The sequence below is a fragment of the Petromyzon marinus genome, unplaced genomic scaffold (genome assembly GCF_048934315.1).
Source record: "Petromyzon marinus isolate PM22_M1 ecotype Great Lakes invasive population unplaced genomic scaffold, UKy_Petmar_22M1.pri1.0 PM_G_Scaffold_102, whole genome shotgun sequence".
Taxonomy (NCBI): Eukaryota; Metazoa; Chordata; class Hyperoartia; order Petromyzontiformes; family Petromyzontidae; genus Petromyzon; species Petromyzon marinus.
Genome location: NW_027422654.1, coordinates 336,534 through 357,499, shown reverse-complemented (window position 1 = coordinate 357,499; position 20,966 = coordinate 336,534). Strand labels below are relative to the sequence as shown.

At 52.4% G+C, this 20,966-nt stretch overlaps 1 protein-coding gene across 1 annotated transcript; it reads left to right on the top strand.

The window, feature by feature from the left end:
* Window positions 1–19,496, top strand: LOC142908816 (uncharacterized). The gene is made up of 11 exons (XM_076059443.1): window positions 1–290; window positions 1,166–1,364; window positions 2,273–2,451; window positions 7,331–8,184; window positions 8,393–8,558; window positions 9,426–9,785; window positions 11,844–12,092; window positions 16,553–16,709; window positions 16,842–16,902; window positions 18,235–18,336; window positions 18,519–19,496. Exons 1-11 carry the CDS (start codon window positions 197–199, stop codon window positions 18,564–18,566), a joined length of 2,469 nt encoding a protein of 822 aa, XP_075915558.1. The 5' UTR covers window positions 1–196; the 3' UTR covers window positions 18,567–19,496.
* The last annotated feature ends 1,470 nt before the right edge of the window (window positions 19,497–20,966 follow it).

Genomic DNA, 20,966 nt, shown 5'->3' with positions numbered 1-20,966 from the left:
CCATTGTACACTCACGACCAACGTCAATTCCAATGCAGTCCCAATAGGGATCGATGCCATCGGCTACATTTTTGACCACTATCGATTCGCATTTGTTATCCCCATAGGAATCGATCCGAGTTTTTAATTAAACCTTGAATCGATTTCCTCAGCACGTGACTTGGGTGAGGCGGCCACGTGGCTGCGTGTGGGGTTAATGGCGATGTCGAAACTCTACAAACTTGGCCTACTCTTCCCCTTCATCCTGCCTCTCCTCCTCCTCCACCACCTCGTCACGTGCAGCAGCCACGGTGAGCAGAGCCCGAGGTGGTCGATAAATCGGGTGCCAGGTTGTGATTGTGGGGGAGTGGTCGTGCAGTGGTTAGCGCACTGTGTGGGGAGTGGTGGTGCAGTGGTTAGCGCACTGTGTGGGGAGTGGTGGTGCAGTGGTTAGCGCACTGTGAGTGGGGAGTGGTGGTGCAGTGATTAGCGCAGTGTGAGTGGGGAGTGGTGGTGCAATGGTTAGCGCACTGTGTGTGTGAGTGGGGAGTGGTGGTGCAGTGGTTAGCGCACTGTGTGTGGAGTGGTGGTGCAGTGGTTAACGCACTGTGAGTGTGTGTGTGAGGAGTGGTGGTGCAGTGGTTAGCGCACTGTGTGTGTGAGTGAGGAGTGGTGGTGCAGTGGTTAGCGCACTGTGTGAGTGTGTGGGGAGTGGTGGTGCAGTGGTTAGCGCACTGTGTGTGAGTGGGGAGTGGTGGTGCAGTGGTTAGCGCACTGTGTGTGTGAGTGGGGAGTGGTGGTGCAGTGGTTAGCGCACTGTAAGTGTGTGGGGAGTGGTGGTGCAGTGGTTAGCGCACTGTGTGTGTGTGTGTGGGGAGTGGTGGTGCAGTGGTTAACGCACTGTGTGTGTGTGTGTGGAGTGGTGGTGCAGTGGTTAGCGCACTGTGTGTGTGTGAGTGGGGAGTGGTGGTGCAGTGGTTAGCACACTGTGTGGGTGTGAGTGGGGAGTGGTGGTGCAGTGGTTAACGCACTGTGTGTGTGTGGAGTGGTGGTGCAGTGGTTAGCACACTGTGTGTGTAAGTGTGTGGGGAGTGGTGGTGCAGTGGTTAACGCACTGTGTGTGTGAGTGAGGAGTGGTGGTGCAGTGGTTAGCGCACTCTTGAGTGTTTTTTCCCCATCTGCCCAGCTCCGCTGTTCCCACTGAATGTTCGTTTGGAGTCTCGAGACCTCCTGGCGACCCTTTGCTGGGACCCCGTTGAAGCGGCTCCCAGTGGGGATGGAGGGGATAGACCCCCACTTGTTGATCCTTTAACCATCAACTCGACCACCACCACCACGACCAACTCAACGTTCCTGAATGTTACATACACAGTTCAGAGCAAACTGTGAGATGCTCACTCACTCACTCAGCCACTCACTCACCAACCCACTCACTCACCAACCCATTCACTCACCCACTTACTCAGCCACTCACTCACCAACCCACTCACTCACCCACTCACTCACTAACCCACTCACCAACCCACTCACCCACTCACTCACCCACTCACTCACCCACTCACTCACTCACCAACCTACTCACTCACCCACTCACTCACCAACCCACTCACTCACCCACTCACCAACCAATTACCCACTCACTCACCAACCCACTCACCCACCCACTCACCCACTCACTCACCAACCCACTCACCAACCCACTCACTCACCAACCCACTCACTCACCCACTCACTCACCAACCCACTCACTCACCCACTCACCAACCAACTTACCCACTCACTCACCAACCCACTGACCCACCCACTCACTCACCAACCCACTCACCAACCCACTCACTCACCAACCCACTCACTCACCCACTCACTCACCAACCCACTCACTCATCCACTCACCAACCAACTTACCCACTCACTCACCAACCCACTCACCCACCCACTCACCCACTCACTCACCAACCCACTCACCAACCCACTCACTGACCAACCCACTCACTCACCCACTCACTCACCAACCCACTTACCAACCCCCTCACCCACTCACTCACCAACCCACTCAATCACCCACTCACTCACCCACTCAATCACCCACTCACTCACCAACCCATTCACCCACTCACCAACCCACTCACTCACCAACCCACTCACCCACCAACCCACTCACTCACACACACACCCATTCACCCACTCACTCACCAACCCACTCACCCACCAACCCACTCACACACACACGTCTCTCTCACCCACTGGCTCCTCACCACCCTCACCACTCCTCCCTGTGTCTCTGTCTGCGCAGCTTCAGACGAGCCCGCTGGCAGACCGTCTGCGCTGCCACAACGGAGACACGGTGCGACGTCTCCTCGGCGCTGGACGATCCCGGTGGCCGCTACCTCCTCCGTGTGAGATTATCCTTCTCATCCTCGCCATCGCGATCCTCACCCTGGGTAGCGCTTGTGGTCGTGCCCTTGAGGGAAAGTGAGTGGCACGAGATTGTACATATGCCTGTGTCTTTGTGTGTGTCTCTCTCTCTGTGTCTGTGTGTGTGTCTCTCTCTGTGTCTGTGTGTGTGTGTCTCTCTCTGTGTCTCTCTCTCTGTGTCTCTCTTTGTCCGTGCCTGTCTGGTGCTCACTAACAGCACTTGCCCCAACGGTGTTTTTCAGGCTACACGGAGGATCTTTGTCATCTTTGTCTGTGTGTGTCTCTCTGTGTGTTTGTGTCTCTGTGTATGTCTGTGACTTTTTCTGCCTGTGTGTGTGTCTTCGGCTCACAGGGGGAGATCACACAAACTCCACTCACTCGCTGTGTAGGACAGGGGAAGATCACACAAATTCCACTCACACTGTAGGACAGGGGGAGATCACACAAACTCCACTCGCTCTGTAGGACAGGGGGAGATCACACAAACTCCACTCACTCGCTGTGTAGGACAGGGGGAGATCACACAAACTCCACTCACACTGTAGAACAGGGGGAGATCACACAAACTCCACTCACTCACTCTGTAGGACAGGGGGAGATCACACAAACTCCACTCACTCGCTGTGTAGGACAGGGGGAGATCACACAAACTCCACTCACTCTGTAGAACAAGGGGAGATCACAAACTCCATTCACTCACTCTGTAGGACAGGGGGAGATCATACAAACTCAACTCACTCACTCACTCTGTAGGACAGGGGGAGATCACACAAACTCCACTCACTCTGTAGGACAGGGGGAGATCACACAAACTCAACTCACTTGCTGTGTAGGACAGGGGGAGATCACACAAACTCCACTCACACTGTAGAACAGGGGAGATCACACAAACTCCACTCACTCACTCTGTAGAACAGGGGGAGATCACACAAACTCCACTCACTCACTCTGTAGAACAGGGGGAGATCACACAAACTCCACTCACTCACTCACTCTGTAGGACAGGGGGAGATCACACAAACTCCACTCACTCTGTAGAACAGGGAGAGATCACACAAACTCCACTCACTCACTCTGTAGAACAGGGGGAGATCACACAAACTCCACTCACTCACTCTGTAGGACAGGGGGAGATCATACAAACTCCACTCTGTAAAACAGGGGGAGATCACACAAACTCCACACACTCACTCTGTAGAACAGGGGGAGATCACACAAACTCCACTCACTCTGTAGGACAGGGGGAGATCATACAAACTCCACTCACTCTGTAGGACAGGGGGAGATCATACAAACTCCACTCACACACTCTGTAGAACAGGGGCAGATCATACAAACTCCACTCACTCACTGTAGAACAGGGAGAGATCACACAAACTCCACTCACTCTGTAGGACAGGGGGAGATCACACAAACTCCACTCACTCTGTAGAACAGGGGGAGATCACACAAACTCCACTCACTCTGTAGAACAGGGGGAGATCACACAAACTCCACTCACTCAATCTGTAGAACAGGGGGAGATCATACAAACTCCACTCACTCTGTAGTACAGGGGGAGATCACACAAACTCCAGTCACTCTGTAGAACAGGGGGAGATCACACAAACTCCACTCACACACTCTGTAGGACAGAGGGAGATCACACAAACTCCACTCAAACTCACTCTGTGGAACAAGGGGAGATCACACAAACTCCACTCACTCTGTAGAACAGGGGGAGATCACACAAACTCCACTCACTCTGTAGAACAGGGGGAGATCACACAAACTCCACTCACTCACACTGTAGGACAGGGGGAGATCATACAAACTCCAATCACACACTCTGTGGAACAGGGGGAGATCACACAAACTCCACTCACTCTGTAGAACAGGGGGAGATCACACAAACTCCACTCACTCTGTAGAACAGGGGGAGATCACACAAACTCCACTCACTCTGTAGGACAGGGGGAGATCACACAAACTCCACTCACTCTGTAGGACAGGGGGAGATCACACAAACTCCACTCACTCACTCACTCTGTAGGACAGGGGGAGATCACACAAACTCCACTCACTCTGTAGGACAGGGGGAGATCACACAAACTCCACTCACACACTCTGTAGGACAGGGGAAGATTACACAAACTCCACTCACTCTGTAGGACAAGGGGAGATCACACAAGCTCCACTCATTCACTCTGTAGGACAGGGGGAGATCAAACAAACTCCACTCACACACTCTGTCGGACAGGGAGAGATCACACAAACTCCACTCACTCTGTAGGACAGGGAGAGATCACACAAACTCCACTCACTCACTCTGTAGTACAGGGGGAGATCACACAAACTCCACTCATTCACTCTGTAGGACAGGGGGAGATCATACAAACTCCACTCACTCTGTAAAACAGGGGGAGATCACACAAACTCCACACACTCCTTCTGTAGAACAGGGGGAGATCACACAAACTCTACTCACTCTGTAGGTCAGGGGGAGATCATACAAACTCCTCTCACTCACTGTAGAACAGGGGGAGATCACACAAACTCCACTCACTCTGTAGGACAGGGGGAGATCACACAAACTCCACTCACTCTGTAGGACAGGGGGAGATCACACAAACTCCACTCACTCTGTAGAACAGGAGGAGATCACACAAACTCCACTCACTCTGTAGGACAGGGGGAGATCACACAAACTCCACTCACTCTGTAGGACAGGGGGAGATCACACAAACTCCACTCACTCACTCTGTAGGACAGGGGGAGATCACACAAACTCCACTCACTCACTCTGTAGGACAGGGGGAGATCACACAAACTCCACTCACTCTGTAAAACAGGGGGAGATCACACAAACTCCACACACTCACTCTGTAGAACAGGGGGAGATCACACAAACTCCACTCACTCTGTAGGACAGGGGGAGATCATACAAACTCCACTCACTCTGTAGGACAGGGGGAGATCACACAAACTCCACGCACTCTGTAGGACAGGGGGAGATCACACAAACTCCACTCACTCTGTAGAACAGGGGGAGATCACACAAACTCCACTCACACACTCTGTAGGACAGGAGGAGATCACACAAACTCCACTCACTCTGTAGGACAGGGGGAGATCACACAAACTCCACTCACTCTGTAGAACAGGGGGAGATCATACAAACTCCACTCACTCTGTAGGACAGGGGGAGATCATACAAACTCCACTCACACACTCTGTAGAACAGGGGCAGATCATACAAACTCCACTCACTCACTGTAGAACAGGGAGAGATCACACAAACTCCACTCACTCTCTCTGTAGGACAGGGGGAGATCACACAAACTCCACTCACTCTGTAGAACAGGAGGAGATCACACAAACTCCACTCACTCTGTAGGACAGGGGGAGATCACACAAACTCCACTCACTCTGTAGGACAGGGGGAGATCACACAAACTCCACTCACTCACTCTGTAGGACAGGGGGAGATCACACAAACTCCACTCACTCACTCTGTAGGACAGGGGGAGATCACACAAACTCCACTCACTCTGTAAAACAGGGGGAGATCACACAAACTCCACACACTCACTCTGTAGAACAGGGGGAGATCACACAAACTCCACTCACTCTGTAGGACAGGGGGAGATCACACAAACTCCACTCACTCTGTTGGACAGGGGGAGATCACACAAACTCCACTCACTCTGTAGGACAGGGGGAGATCACACAAACTCCACTCACTCTGTAGAACAGGGGGAGATCACACAAACTCCACTCACACACTCTGTAGGACAGGGGGAGATCACACAAACTCCACTCACTCTGTAGGACAGGGGGAGATCACACAAACTCCACTCACTCTGTAGAACAGGGGGAGATCACACAAACTCCACTCACACACTCTGTAGGACAGGGGGAGATCACACAAACTCCACTCACTCTGTAGGACAGGGGGAGATCACACAAACTCCCCACATTCTGTTGAACAGGGGGAGATCACACAAACTCCACACACTCTGTAGGACAGGGGGAGATCACACAAACTCCACTCACACTCACTCTGTAGGACAGGGGGAGATCACACAAACTCCACTCACTCTGTAGAACAGGGGGAGATCACACAAACTCCACTCACTCACTCTGTAGGACAGGGGGAGATCACACAAACTCAACTCACTCTGTAGTACAGGGGGATATCACACAAACTCCACACACTCTGTAGGACAGGGGGAGATCACACAAACTCCACTCACTCACTCTGTAGGACAGGGGGAGATCACACAAACTCCACTCACTCTGTAAAACAGGGGGAGATCACACAAACTCCACACACTCACTCTGTAGAACAGGGGGAGATCACACAAACTCCACTCACTCACTGTAGGACAGGGGGAGATCACACAAACTCCACTCACACACTCTGTAGGACAGGGGGAGATCACACAAACTCCACTCACTCTGTAGGACAGGGGGAGATCACACAAACTCCACTCACTCTGTAGGACAGGGGGAGATCACACAAACTCCACACACTCTGTAGGACAGGGGGAGATCACATAAACTCCACTTACTCTGTAGAACAGGGGGAGATCACACAAACTCCCCTCACACACTCTGTAGAACAGGGGGAGATCACACAAACTCCACTCACTCTGTAGGACAGGGGGAGATCACACAAACTCCACACACTCTGTAGAACAGGGGGGGATCACACAAACTCCACACACTCTGTAGGACAGGGGGAGATCACACAAACTCCACTCACACTCACTCTGTAGGACAGGGGGAGATCACACAAACTCCACTCACTCTGTAGAACAGGGGGAGATCACACAAACTCCACTCACTCACTCTGTAGGACAGGGGGAGATCACACAAACTCCACACACTCTGTAGGACAGGGGGAGATCACACAAACATCCCTCGCCATGACCCCCCCTCTCCCGTGTCTCAGCTGTGCTCAGCGCTCCGTCGTTCACCCTGAGGCTCGACAAACTGACGCTGGGGAAGGAGGAGGAGGGCGATGGTGAGGAGGAGGAGGAGGATGAGGAGTGCGGTGTTGTGGGTGACGATGAAGACAACGACGATGACGATGTCCATGACGCCGGTGATGATGACCGCCGTGACTATAACGTTGAGGTCGATGGCGACGACTTCGACGACGATGACGATGTCCGTGACGACGACGATGACGACCGCCGTGACGGCGGTGATGACAATGGCCGTGACGGCGGTGATGACGATGGCCGTGACGGCGACGATGATGGCCGTGACGGCGGTGATGACACTGGCCGTGACGGCGGTGATGACGATGGCCATGACGACGACGATGATGACCGTGACGGCGGTGATGACGATGGCCGTGACGGCGGTGATGACAATGGCCATGACGACGACGATGATGACCGTGACGGCGGTGATGACGATGGCCGTGACGGCGGTGATGACGATGGCCGTGACGACGGTGATGACGATGGCCGTGACGGCGGTGATGACGATGGCCGTGACGACGACGATGATGGCCGTGACGGCGGTGATGACGATGACCGTGACGGCGGTGATGACGATGGCCATAACGGCGGTGATGATGACCGCCGTGACGACGACGTCGAGGTCGATGGCGACAACCTCGACGACGGTGGTCCTGGGGAGGCTGGGGAGTTGGAGGCGGCGGTTGACGGAGAGCCGGAGGTGTGGAAGCTGTCGTTGTTGGTCTCCGTTGGGCGTGGGTTGAGGACGCTGGTGTCCCACGACGTGGAGTTCCACCATCAGGTTGACATCTCGACAAGAGGCGGTGTTCGACGCACGGTGAGAGGTTGCCGGAGTTGTGACAGGGGTCGGGAGGTTGTGGCGGGAGATGTGTGTGGTTGGGTGGGTGGGTGGTGATGCTGCTACTGATGATGATGATACTACCAATGACACTACTACTGATGATGCTACTACTACTGATGATGATGCTGTTGCTGCTACTACTACTGCTGCTACTACTGATGATGATGATGATGCTTACTGCCAGGAGCGCTTCATCGGATGCCGGTACCAACACCAAATGATGCTTCTGCCGGGACGGGAGGATGAGTACTGCGTCCGCGTGAGAATGGTAGCCGACTTGCCACGGTGGAAGGCAGGGGAGTGGTCTCCACTGTCGTGTGTCTCCGTCCCTCCACCACACAGCACCGTGGGTGAGTGGGTGGCTGAGTGAATGAGTGAGAGGTATTTTTGTGCGTGTGAAGTGGGTCTCTGTGTGAGTAGTCTTGTGGATCCCTATGAGTGGTCTATGGGTCTCTGCGTGAGTAATCTATGGGTCTCTGCGTGAGTAGTCTATGGGTCTCTGCGTGAGTAGTCTATGGGTCTCTGTGTGAGTAGTCTATGGGTCTCTATGAGTAGTCTATGGGTCTCTGTGTGAGTAGTCTATGGGTCTCTATGAGTAGTCTATGGGTCTCTGCGTGAGTAATCTATGGGTCTCTGCGTGAGTAGTCTATGGGTCTCTGCGTGAGTAGTCTATGGGTCTCTGTGTGAGTAGTCTATGGGTCTCTGTGTGAGTAGTCTGTGGGTCTCTATGAGTAGTTTATGGGTCTCTGCGTGAGTAGTCTATGGGTCTCTGCATGAGTAGTCTATGGGTCTCTGTGTGACTAGTCTATGGGTCTCTGTGTGAGTGGTCTATGGGTCTCTATGAGTAGTCTTTGGGTCTCTGCGTGAGAAGTCTATGGGTCTCTGTGTGAGTAGTCTATGGGTCTCTGTGTGAGTAGTCTTTGGGTCTCTGCGTGAGAAGTCTATGGGTCTCTGTGTGAGTAGTCTATGGGTCTCTGTGTGAGTAGTCTATGGGTCTCTATGCGAGTAGTCTATGGGTCTCTGTGCGAGTAGTCTATGGGTCTCTGTGTGAGTAGTCTATGGGTCTTTGTGTGAGTAGTCTATGGGTCTTTGTGAGTAGTCTATGGGTGTCTGTGTGAGTAGTTTATGGGTCTCTATGAGTAGTCTATGGGTCTCTATGCGTAGTCTATGGGTCTCTATGAGTAGTCTATGGGTCTCTGCGTGGTCTTCCCACCCAGCCCCTCGTGTGGGTGTCGACACGGACGGCCAGGTCACGGCGGTGGTCGGCCAGAAGGTGGCGCTGCTGCGCTGCGTCCTGTGGGGAGCGGCCGTGGTGGTGGTGCAGGCCAACTGGCTGAAGGCCTCCCGTGACGACGTCTGGGCGGGGGCCAATTTGGCCGCGCTCAGCCCGCTGCACGGCACGGCGTACACCAACTCGTCCCTCGCGGGCCGACTGCGGTTCCGCGTTGGGGTGCCTCCCGGCGACGTCTCGCTGGAGCTGCTGGACGTGCAGGCTGGCGACGGGGGCCTCTTCCTCTGCCACGTGGCCACCTTCCCCCACGGCAACTACGAGGGGAGGGTCAGCCTCTCTGTCATCGGTGAGGATTGGCACTGCCCCACGCAGAGACCCATAGACTCATCACGCAGAGACCCATAGACTCATCACACAGAGACCCATAGACTACTCACACAGACCCATAGACTCATCACACAGAGACCCATAGATTCACACAGAGACCCATAGACTACTCACGCAGAGACCCATAGACTACTCACACAGACACCCATAGACTCATCACACAGACACCCATAGACTACTCACACAGACACCCATAGACTACTCACACAGACACCCATAGACTACTCACACAGACACCCATAGACTACTCACACAGAGACCCATAGACTACTCACACATACACCCATAGACTCACACAGACACCCATAGACTCATCACACAGACACTCATAGACTATTCTAGATTTAAAGCTTTCGTGACTGCTAGGATCCATACTCTTTGGTTCTATTGGGTAAAGTCACGTAGGTAAAAAATTAAATAACAAACAAAAAACAACCATTGGAAAGATGTTCTAAATCGAACTAAACATTAAACTAATTTCAATGGTACAGTATATTTTTTCAAGTAGTGGTACCCCAAACTTTCGCAGCTCTTATAAATTCCCTTTTCACACCATCAATAGGTAAATTCCCCCTCCCCCCCCCCGCGCCAAACGGCAAGTCCACCGGCACGTACACCACCTCTTTTCTAAAATCGGCCAATCAAATACTAATTTTTATGCTAATTTCTTTGTCAGGACACCTTGTTTGCTCGCACACAGTTTAAAGGTCCGCGGTCTGAGCGTGGTTGTGTTTCGCTAAATTCTCCTGTTTGATTTGTACTAGGTGCCTCGGTGAATGTATATGCTCTGACTTTAACATAGCTATTTCTGTGACCAGTTACAAGCTAATCACTCAGCTATTTCATTGCTAAATTCTATGCTAATTCCTTTGTCAAGGGGTGCCTCTGCAGATGTGTATACTTTAACTTCGCTATTTCAATAAGCCATTTCAATGCTAAATTCTATGCTAATTCCTTTGTCAAGGCACTTGGCCTTTTTCTTCTCACACAGCTTAAAGGTCGTGATCTGAGCGTGGCTTTTTTTCACTCCAGCGCTGTCCTCCAGATAGTCTCGTCCCTTCACCTGATGAAGGCCGCTTGTGTTGTGGCCGAAACGTCGTGATTTTTGTTATTTTATTTTTTACCTACGTGACTTTACCCAATAGACCCATAGACTACTCACACAGAGACCCATAGACTCACACAGGGACCCATAGACTACTCACACAGAAACCCATAGACTCATCACACAGACACCCATAGACTACTCACACAGACACCCATAGACTTCTCAGACAGAGACCCATAGACTCACACAGAGACCCAAAGCTCATTATCTTCTGCAGATGTAGATGCCACTGGTTCTTCACGTTCTGCAGATGTAGATGCCACTGGTTCTTCACGTTCTGCAGATGTAGATGCCACTGGTTCTTCACGTTCTACAGATGTAGATGCCGCTGGTTCTTCACGCTCTGCAGATGTAGATGCCACTGGTTCTTCACGTTCAGCAGATGTAGATGCTGCTGGTTCTTCATGCTCTGCAGATGTACATGCCACTGATTCTTCACGTTCTGCAGATGTAGATGCCGCTGGTTCTTCACGCTCTGCAGATGTAGATGCCACTGGTTCTTCACGTTCTGCAATGTAGATGCCACTGGTTCTTCACGTTCTGCAGATGTAAATGACACTGGATCTTCACGTTCTGCAGATGTAGATGCCACTGGTTCTTCACGTTCTGCAGATGTAGATGCCACTGGTTCTTCACGTTCTACAGATGTAGATGCCACTGGTTCTTCACGTTCTACAGATGTAGATGGCACTGGTTCTTCAAGTTCTACAGATGTAGATGCCACTGGTTCTTCACGTTCTGCAGATGTAGATGCCACTGGTGCTTCACATTCTATTGATGTAGATGCCACTGGTTCTTCACGTTCTGCAAATGTATATGCCACTGGTTCTTTATGTTCTGCAGATGTACATGTCACTGGTTTTTCGTATTCTGTTGATGTTAATGTCACTGGTTCTTCTCGTTTTGCAGATGTAGATGCCACTGGTTCTTCACCTTCTGGAGATGTAGATGCCACTGGTTCTTCACCTTCTGGAGATGTAGATGCCACTGGTTCTTCACGTTCTACAGATGTAGATGCCACTGGTTCTTCACGTTCTACAGATGTAAATGACACTGGATCTTCACGTTCTACCGATGTAGACGCCACCACCGCCGTCTGTTGCACGCCGGTTGAACTCACAACTTTCGGTCCGAACAGGCAACTGGACACACGAACAGGTTTGTTTGCATCTCTGAATGTTGCATGCGTGTGTGTCCATGTACGTGTGTGCGTGCATGCATGTGTGTTAGTGCGTGTCTGTCCGAGTGCGTGTGCATGCATGTCTGTCCGTGTGCGTGTGTGTGTGCGTGTGTGTGTGCGTGGGGAGCGGTAGTGTAGCGGTTAGCGCGCTGCGCTATGAACCTGGCGACTCGGGTTCGATTCTCGCTCACGGCCAACACCAGTGACGATTATCTGAACCGGTCCCGGGCCTCCCCTAGGTCGACTCAGCCTCAAATGAGTACTTGGTGTGGTGTGTAAACATTGCCACTAGGGAGACAAAGGCGGTCGGGCATGGTGCTGGCCACCCACCCCCTCGTGTACCGTTCCGGCCTTCATAGGTGCTCGCTAACAGCACTTGCCCCTACAGTCTGTTAAGGCTATACGGGGGATCTTTGTGTGTGCGTGTGTGTGTGCGTGTGTGTGTCCATGTGCGTGTGTGTGTGCGTGCGTGTCCGGCAAAACAACCCCCTACCTCCTCGCGGTGCCGGACGGGCAACTCTGTCGTGGACAGTGCTGTGGGGGGAGGTCCAATTGTGATTGGCTCCTCCCCTCATGGCATATGTGTCCACCACAGGGGCTAAACGGGGGCTCTGGACAGGTGCGAGGGGCTGGTAACCCCTCCACCTTCTATTAATTACCACTAAACCGCGAATTAAGTATATAACTAATAAGCTTGTGCCGGAGGCCCCGGGGGGCCAGGCGTCTATGACGTCTCCTGCCCAAACCCCAATTGGCGGAGCCAGGAGATTGAATATCTACCCTCGGGGCTCCTCCAGAAACAACGAAAAACCACTACGGGTAGCCACGTGGAATGTTCGAACGCTCACTGCGGAGGAGAGGCTGCCACTCCTCTGTCGGGAGCTGGACCGGTACCGCCTGGATCTATGTGGCATTCAGGAGGTCCGGTGGACCGGCTCTGGCTCCTGCCACCATGAGGGGTGGACAGTCCTCTACTCGGGGCAGCAGACTGCCAAACAACAGGGTGTGGCTCTTCTTTTGAACAAAAGAATGAAGGGGGCGTGGGAGCGTGGCGGTGAGGTGTGGGAAGCTGTAAGCCCCAGGCTACTTTGGGCTCGCCTTCCCATCAACCGGAGACAAGGAATGGTGGTCGTGGTTACTTATGCCCCCACCGAAGATGAACATCCGTGGAGGGATGCAGGCAAAGCCGATGAGTCAGATGCCATCTATGACCTGTCACAGGTGCTGGCTAAAGTGGCCCCTCGGGATAGAGTCATCATGTTGGGTGACTTCAATGCCTGAGTTGGTCATGATACTTCACCTGGTCTGGAGTGATTGGAGGGCATGGGCCAGATCAGCTCAATAACAACGGTAGGAGGCTGCTAGATTTTTGTGCAGCCCATGGGCTTGTAATTACCAACACGTTGTTCCGGCATCGGCACATCCACACAACATCATGGATGCATGCCGGGTCCAAGAAAGAACATCTGCTGGACTACATAGTGACGGACCAGCGGATGCGATCCCATGTCCTTGACACCAGGACCGACCGTGAAGCTGACCTGCCCTCTGCCCATCGACTAGTCATATGTAAGATGCGCCTGCCATTCTTCCACTCTGGTGGTGGGTGTACACCCAGGACTCCATTCCAACCTAAAGTGGCCTGGTCTCACTTATCTGATGAAAGTTGCAAGCGAGAATTTCATCATCGCTGGCGGCTGGGATTGGCATCGTCCCCGACTCCTCCTGATGTCGAGGGTAAATGGGCGAGGTTTAGGACTGTGACTCATGCAGCTGCAATGGCTGCTTTGGGTACGCGGTCCAGACCTCCCCAGAGACCCTGGCTGACAGAGGAGGTTTTCAGGATGGTCGAGAAAAAGCGACAGGTCCACTGTCATCGGCTACAGAATCCCACGTCAGAGAATGAGGAGGCTTACCGCAGCCTTCGCTCGGAGGTTCGGAGAGCCGTGAGGCGCTGCAAGGATGGGTGGTGGTCGCGGGTTGCTGAGGAGATGAGTCTGCCTCAGTGGCCCATGATCACAAATCTCTATTTAACTCCATCAAAAAAGTAATCTGCAGCGCCACACCTATTACCATCATTAGGGGAAAAAACGGTGACCCAATCTCCGACCCCCAGGAACAGGTTTGCAGATTTGCTGAGCATTTCTGTGAGGTCCTGGGGGAGGGAAAATCCCTCAGCCAGGAAAACATCGTGGCACAAAGCGAGGATGACCCTGCTGAGGCTGCGGTGCCTCAAATATTGGAAGAAGTCACCCCCTGTGAGTGGCTGCCTGAGGTGCCATCTGTTGAGGAAGTACTGAAGGCGATCCGGAGTCTGAGACTAGGAAAGGCAGCGGGCAGAGATGATCTCCTAAGCGAAATGCTGAGGGAGGGCGGCGTTTGTGCACAGACTGCCCTATATGACATCATAACAACTGTCTGGACCACTGGACGGGTTCCGCAGGATTGGAAGGATGCCCTGGTGGTCCCCCTTTTTAAGACTGTAACAACAACAGACTGTAACAACTACAGGGGCATCTCACTCCTCAGTGTGCCGGGAAAGGTCCTGGCAAGGATTATTCAACATCGCCTTGCCAGGCACGCTGAGGAGAGGCTTGCGGAGCCCCAATGCGGTTTCAAGAAAGGGCGGTCCTGCACAGATGCCATATTTTCTGTCCGTCTGCTACAGCAGAGGTGTAGGGAATTCCAACAAGACCTACATCTCTGCTTTATTGACCTGGTCAAGGCCTATGATACCATCAGTAGGCCTGGGCTCTGGGTTGTTTTTTGTGCTTTTGGAGTACCTGAATCTCTGCTCATGATCATTAAGGACCTTCATGATGGTGAGCGGGCCCGGGTAAAACTACGTGGCCGGGAGTCAGAGTCATTCCCTGTACACCTTCGGGTGCGACAGGGATGTCCTCTGGCTCCCACATTATTTAACATCTATTTTAACCACGTAGTTCGTGAAGCCTTCAATAGCTGTACCGGGGGAATCTCCATATGGTACAGATATGATGGGAGGCTGGTCGATGCCCGGGTGCGGTCAAGGGATGGCTCCCTATTGCTCAACCACGTTATGTATGCTGATGATTTGGTAATAGCTGCTCATTCAGAAGAGGAGTTGGAGATGCTGCTGCTGAGACTGGAGCGTGCCACTAAGAGGTGGGGCCTTACCATCAGCCCCACCAAAACTAAGCACCTGCCTGGGTATTTTGTACCATCGGACACTCCACCCCCACAACTCCAAATCGGTGATGGGGCAGTGATGGGGCAGTTGTGGAGAGAGTGGAGAGTTTCCCATACCTGGGCAGTGTGCTTATGACTGGCTCCAGTTTAACAGCAGAGGTCTCCGAATCAGTCGAGCGGCAATATCTTTTCATCGGTTGCGTAACGCTGTGTGGAAGCTACCTGGTCTGTCGCTCCGCACTAAGCTTCAGGTCTTCTCGGCCACGGTCATTCCCTCCCTTCCCTACACTTGCGAAACGTGGACCCCCCTAATGGAACATCTTCGCCGGTTAGAAACATTTAGGCTGGCCTGCCTACAATCCATCCTGGGTTTAACCAGGCTGGATTGTGTGAGGAGCTCACAAATCCTTGAAAGATCTGGACAAAGTCCCATCGGTGAGCTCCTCCGGCAGGCAAGGCTGTGTTGGCTGGGCCATGTAGCCCGCATGCCCAGCCACTGCATGCCGAATCAGCTTTTGTTTGGCCGGATCGAGGGGGCTAAACGGGCGCGGCACGGGCTAGAGAAGAGATGGAGTGATGTGGTACAGGAGGACGTGGAGCTGAGTGGACTTGCCGATGACTGGTACCAGCGGTGTCAAGATCGGCCTCTGTGGAGGAGGCTCGTGAAGGACGCTACTAAGCAGTTGGAGGCAGTCGCCCTCCAACAACAACGGAGGGCGGAGGAGCGACGCTCACAACAACGAGCGGAGCGCCGGGTGGCTAAAGCACAGAAGGTTGCCACAGTAGGGGGCACAGGTGGTGCATCAGCCAGTCATCTCAGTCAGTCGACCCGTGGCACCTGGGTCTGCCCCGTGACCTCCTGCCAGCGGGCGTTCGACACTTCACGTGGCCTCAGGGTGCACATAGCCTGGCACAAGCGTCGTGGTGATGTCACCGCCACTTAGTGGCGAATGGCGGTTGTTGTTGGTACGTGTCCGTGTGTGTGTCCCTGTTCTGGCCACCCATCCCCTCGTTTGTCACAATCACGGCCTTCACAGCTGCTGATACTCGCTAACGGCACCCGCCCCGACAGTCCGCCGGGGCCTTCACGGGGGAATTTTGTCTCCGTCCGTCCCTTTGTCTCGCTCCCTCGACCCGCAACGCCCGGGTGCGAGCGGCACGAGCCTCAAAGCGCACCTAGCCTGGCGCGTGTGGTCATCGCGGCGGTTGTCGTCGTCGTGCTACGGCGGCACGCTGACGCCACGCGGGGGATTGTTGTTGTGCCACGCAGAGAAGGCGGCGGCGGCGGGCCGGGCCAGCTGGGCCGCTCCGGCCGCGATCCTCGCCGTGTCCCTCGCCCTGGTGGCCACGCTGCTGCTGCTGCTGCTGCTCTACCGCCGCCGACGCCGCCGGCAGCAGCAGCATTGGCAGGAGCCCTGGGGCCCCACGTGAGTCGCTCACTTCTCTCGGACGTGGGGCGGACGTCGGCGGTGCCCGCGGGGTCATCTTTGTGACGACCTGCCGCTGTGCCCCCCCCCACCACCCCCCCCACTACCCCCTCACTACCCACATGCGTGCAGGGAGGATTCCCACACTCTCCCCAAGGCACCGCGGAGAAACGCGGAGGGCGACCGTGGCTATGTGAGTGGCACACCGCCAGGACACAGAGGGGTGTATAGTGTAGTGTATAGTGTAGTGTGTAGTGTAGTGTGTAGTGTATAGTGTAGTGTGTAGTGTAGTGTATAGTGTAGTGTATAGTGTAGTGTATAGTAGTGTATAGTGTAGTGTGTAGTGTAGTGTATAGTTTAGTGTGTAGTGTAGTGTATAGTGTAGTGTATAGTGTAGTCTATACTAGTGTAGTGTATAGTGTAGTGTATATATAGAGACACACTTAGACTCGACCTAAAGCTTTTGTGACTGCAGGAATTCATTTTCTTTGGGTCTTTCGGTAAAGTTGTGCCCACTTCGTTTATGACCCTTGGGCTACACCCAACTTTAAAACTTTAAAACAGCCTGCTGCCTGCTCAGCAGCTTTCTTACCCCTCGTTTCTCCTCCTGATGACGATTGCCAAAATAATACCCACAGACTCACCACACAGAGACCCACAGACTCACCACACAGAGACCCATAGACTCACCACACAGAGACCCATAGACTCACCACACAGAGACCCATAGACTCACCACACAGAGACCCATAGACTCACCACACAGAGACGCATAGACTCACAACACAGAGACCCATAGACTCACCACACAGACACCCACAGACTCACCACACAGACCCACAGACTCACCACACAGACACCCACAGACTCACCACACAGACACCCACAGACTCACCACACAGAGACCCACAGACTCACCACACAGACCCACAGACTCACCACACAGAGACCCATAGACTCACCACACAGAGACCCATAGACTCACCACACAGAGACCCATAGACTCACCACACAGAGACCCATAGACTCACCACACAGAGACGCATAGACTCACAACACAGAGACCCATAGACTCACCACACAGACACCCACAGACTCACCACACAGACCCACAGACTCACCACACAGACACCCACAGACTCACCACACAGACACCCACAGACTCACCACACAGAGACCCACAGACTCACCACACAGACCCACAGACTCACCACACAGACACCCACAGACTCACCACACAGACACCCACAGACTCACCACACAGAGACCCACAGACTCACCACACAGAGACCCATAGACTCACCACACAGAGACCCACAGACTCACCACACAGAGACCCACAGACTCACAACACAGAGACCCACAGACTCACCACACAGAGACCCACAGACTCGCCACACAGAGACCCACAGACTCACCACACAGAGACCCATAGACTCACCACACAGAGACCCACAGACTCACCACACAGAGACCCACAGACTCACCACACACTGTGCGTGTTGTGGGGATGCTCCGTGTGTAGTTGCTAACGCTAGAGAGTGGCAACACGGCGGATATGGAGCTGCACGAGTTGCCACCGCAGCCTCAGCACCAAGACAGCGGAGCTGGCAGCTACGACTACACGGTGAGGAGGGGTGGGTGGCGAGCGAGCGGTGAGCGAGCGGTGAGCGAGCGGCGAGTGAGTGTCCGCCCACATCACCGATGCTCCTGCTTAGGCTGAGTGAGCGATCTGCTTCTGGCCACCCCAGTGGGTGGGTGGGGGGTGGGGTCGGTCACCGTCTTTCTAATTTATTCCGACCCGCGCAGGTTTTCACAGACGAAGATGACGACGAGGAGTGGAAGGAAGATTTTTGAGAAGCGGCTCGGGGTGGGGCGGGGGGGTGGGGGAGCGAGAGTGCTCCACCTTGCCGTGCTCCACCTTGCCGTGCTGCACCTTGCCGTGCTCCACCTTGCCGTGCCCCACCTTGCCGTGGTTGCCGGCGGCAACGCCGGGGATTGTCGCTTCGCGAGCGGGTGAACCCCCCCCCCCCCCCGAAAGAACCAAGAAGAATTGTTGTTGTTGTTGTTTGATCCCAACTGAGCGATGTTTTTCAGCATTGGGGGATATTTGCCTCGTGCCGGTTACAATCGGTGCCCCGAGTTTGGCTTTTAACTTTTTTTTTTTGGGTGGGGTGGGGGTGGGAATTTGTTTTACGAAAGAGCTCTCCGTAAACCGGACGCAGTGTTTTTGTTATTTTATTTTAGTCTTCGCGACGGTCTCTCACCTCCCAGCGCTTTCCCCCGGCGTTGGTGTGCCGCTGGACGGGAGGCGACTGGGCGTCGTGCCAGGGAGCCAGGGAGAGGGGGGTGGGGGGTGGGGGGAGAATTTAAATTCTCCCTCGCGTGGCCGGGGGTCAACGAGCGGCGACATTGGCACGGTCCGTCACGACGTCCGGCACCGAGGGAGTTCCGCGTGTTTATATTATATTGTTTTGTCGGGGCGACAGGCGGCGTCACGATGGCGCGTACAACGCCGTGAGCCTTCGTGCGCCACGTCAGCGTCTCAGTTTTTTATTTCTCCCCGAGCCCGGCCAGTTTCATCGGCCACTCCCGCGATGCCGCGGCACTTTCGTAGTTTGATGCTGTTGGTTTTCGGCGAGCCGATATCGTCCGGGTTAGATCGCTGTCGCCTGACGAAGCTGGTTGTTGTGATTGCTGGGGAAATGTCACGGTATCCAGAGTGCAAATGTTGTTGCTTGGCTCGCTAACCCACCAGTGTGATGTGCTAGTGTACTACACTACACTATACACTACACTATACACTACTCTATACACTACACTATACATTACACTATACACTACACTATACGCTACACTATACACTACACTATACACTACTATACATTACACTATACACTACACTATACATTACACTATACGCTACACTATACACTACACTATATACTACACTATACACTACACTATACACTACTATACACTACACTATACACTACACTATACACTACACTATACTATACACTACACTATACTATACACTATGCACTACACTATACGCTACACTATACACTACACTATACACTACACTATACACTACTATACACTACACTATACACTACACTATACACTACACTATACTATACACTACACTATACACTACACTATACACTACACTATACACTACACTGTACACTACACTGTATACTACACTATATACTACACTATACATTACACTATATACTACACTATACACTACACTATATACTACACTATACACTAAACTATACACTACACTATACACTACACTATACACTACACTATACACTACACTATACACTACACTATACACTACACCATATACTACACTATATACTACACTATATACTACACTATACATTACACTATACATTACACTATACACTACACTATACACTACACTATACACTGCACTATATACTACACTATACACTACACTATACACTACACTATATACTACACTATACATTACACTACACACTACCCTATATATACTACACTATACACTATACTATACACTACACTATACATTACACTATACACTACACTATACACTACACTATACTATAAACTACACTATACACTACACTATACACTATACTATACACTTCACTATACACTATACTATACACTACACTATACACTACACACTACACTCCACTACACACTATATATACTATATACACTACACACTATATATACTACACTATTTTGTTGCTTGGCTCGCTAACCCACCAGTGTGCTGTACTAGTGTACTACACTACACTATACACTACACTATACACTACACTATACACTACACTAGACTATATACTACACTATACACTACACTATACACTACACTATGCACTACACTATACACTACACTATATACTACACTATACACTACACTATACACTACACTATACACTACTATACACTACACTTTACACTACACTACTATACACTACACTATACACTACACTACTATACACTACACTATACACTATACTATACACTACACTATACACTATACTATACACTATACACTACATTATACACTACACACTACACTATACACTACACTACACACTATATATACTACGCTCTGTTGTTGCTTGGCTCGCTAACCCACCAGTGTGCTGTACTAGTGTACTACACTATACACTACACCATACACTACACTATACACTACCCTATATATACTACACTATACTATACACTACACTCTACACTATACAC

Bases quoted from the DNA above. Each gene is read 5' to 3' on its own strand.
- LOC142908816 (XM_076059443.1), top strand. From the start codon at position 197: ATGGCGATGTCGAAACTCTACAAACTTGGCCTACTCTTCCCCTTCATC. The intron at 8,559-9,425 runs GTGAGTGGGTGG...CTTCCCACCCAG, and splicing joins TCCACCACACAGCACCGTGG to CCCCTCGTGTGGGTGTCGAC. The intron at 16,903-18,234 runs GTGAGTGGCACA...CTCCGTGTGTAG, and splicing joins CGGAGGGCGACCGTGGCTAT to TTGCTAACGCTAGAGAGTGG.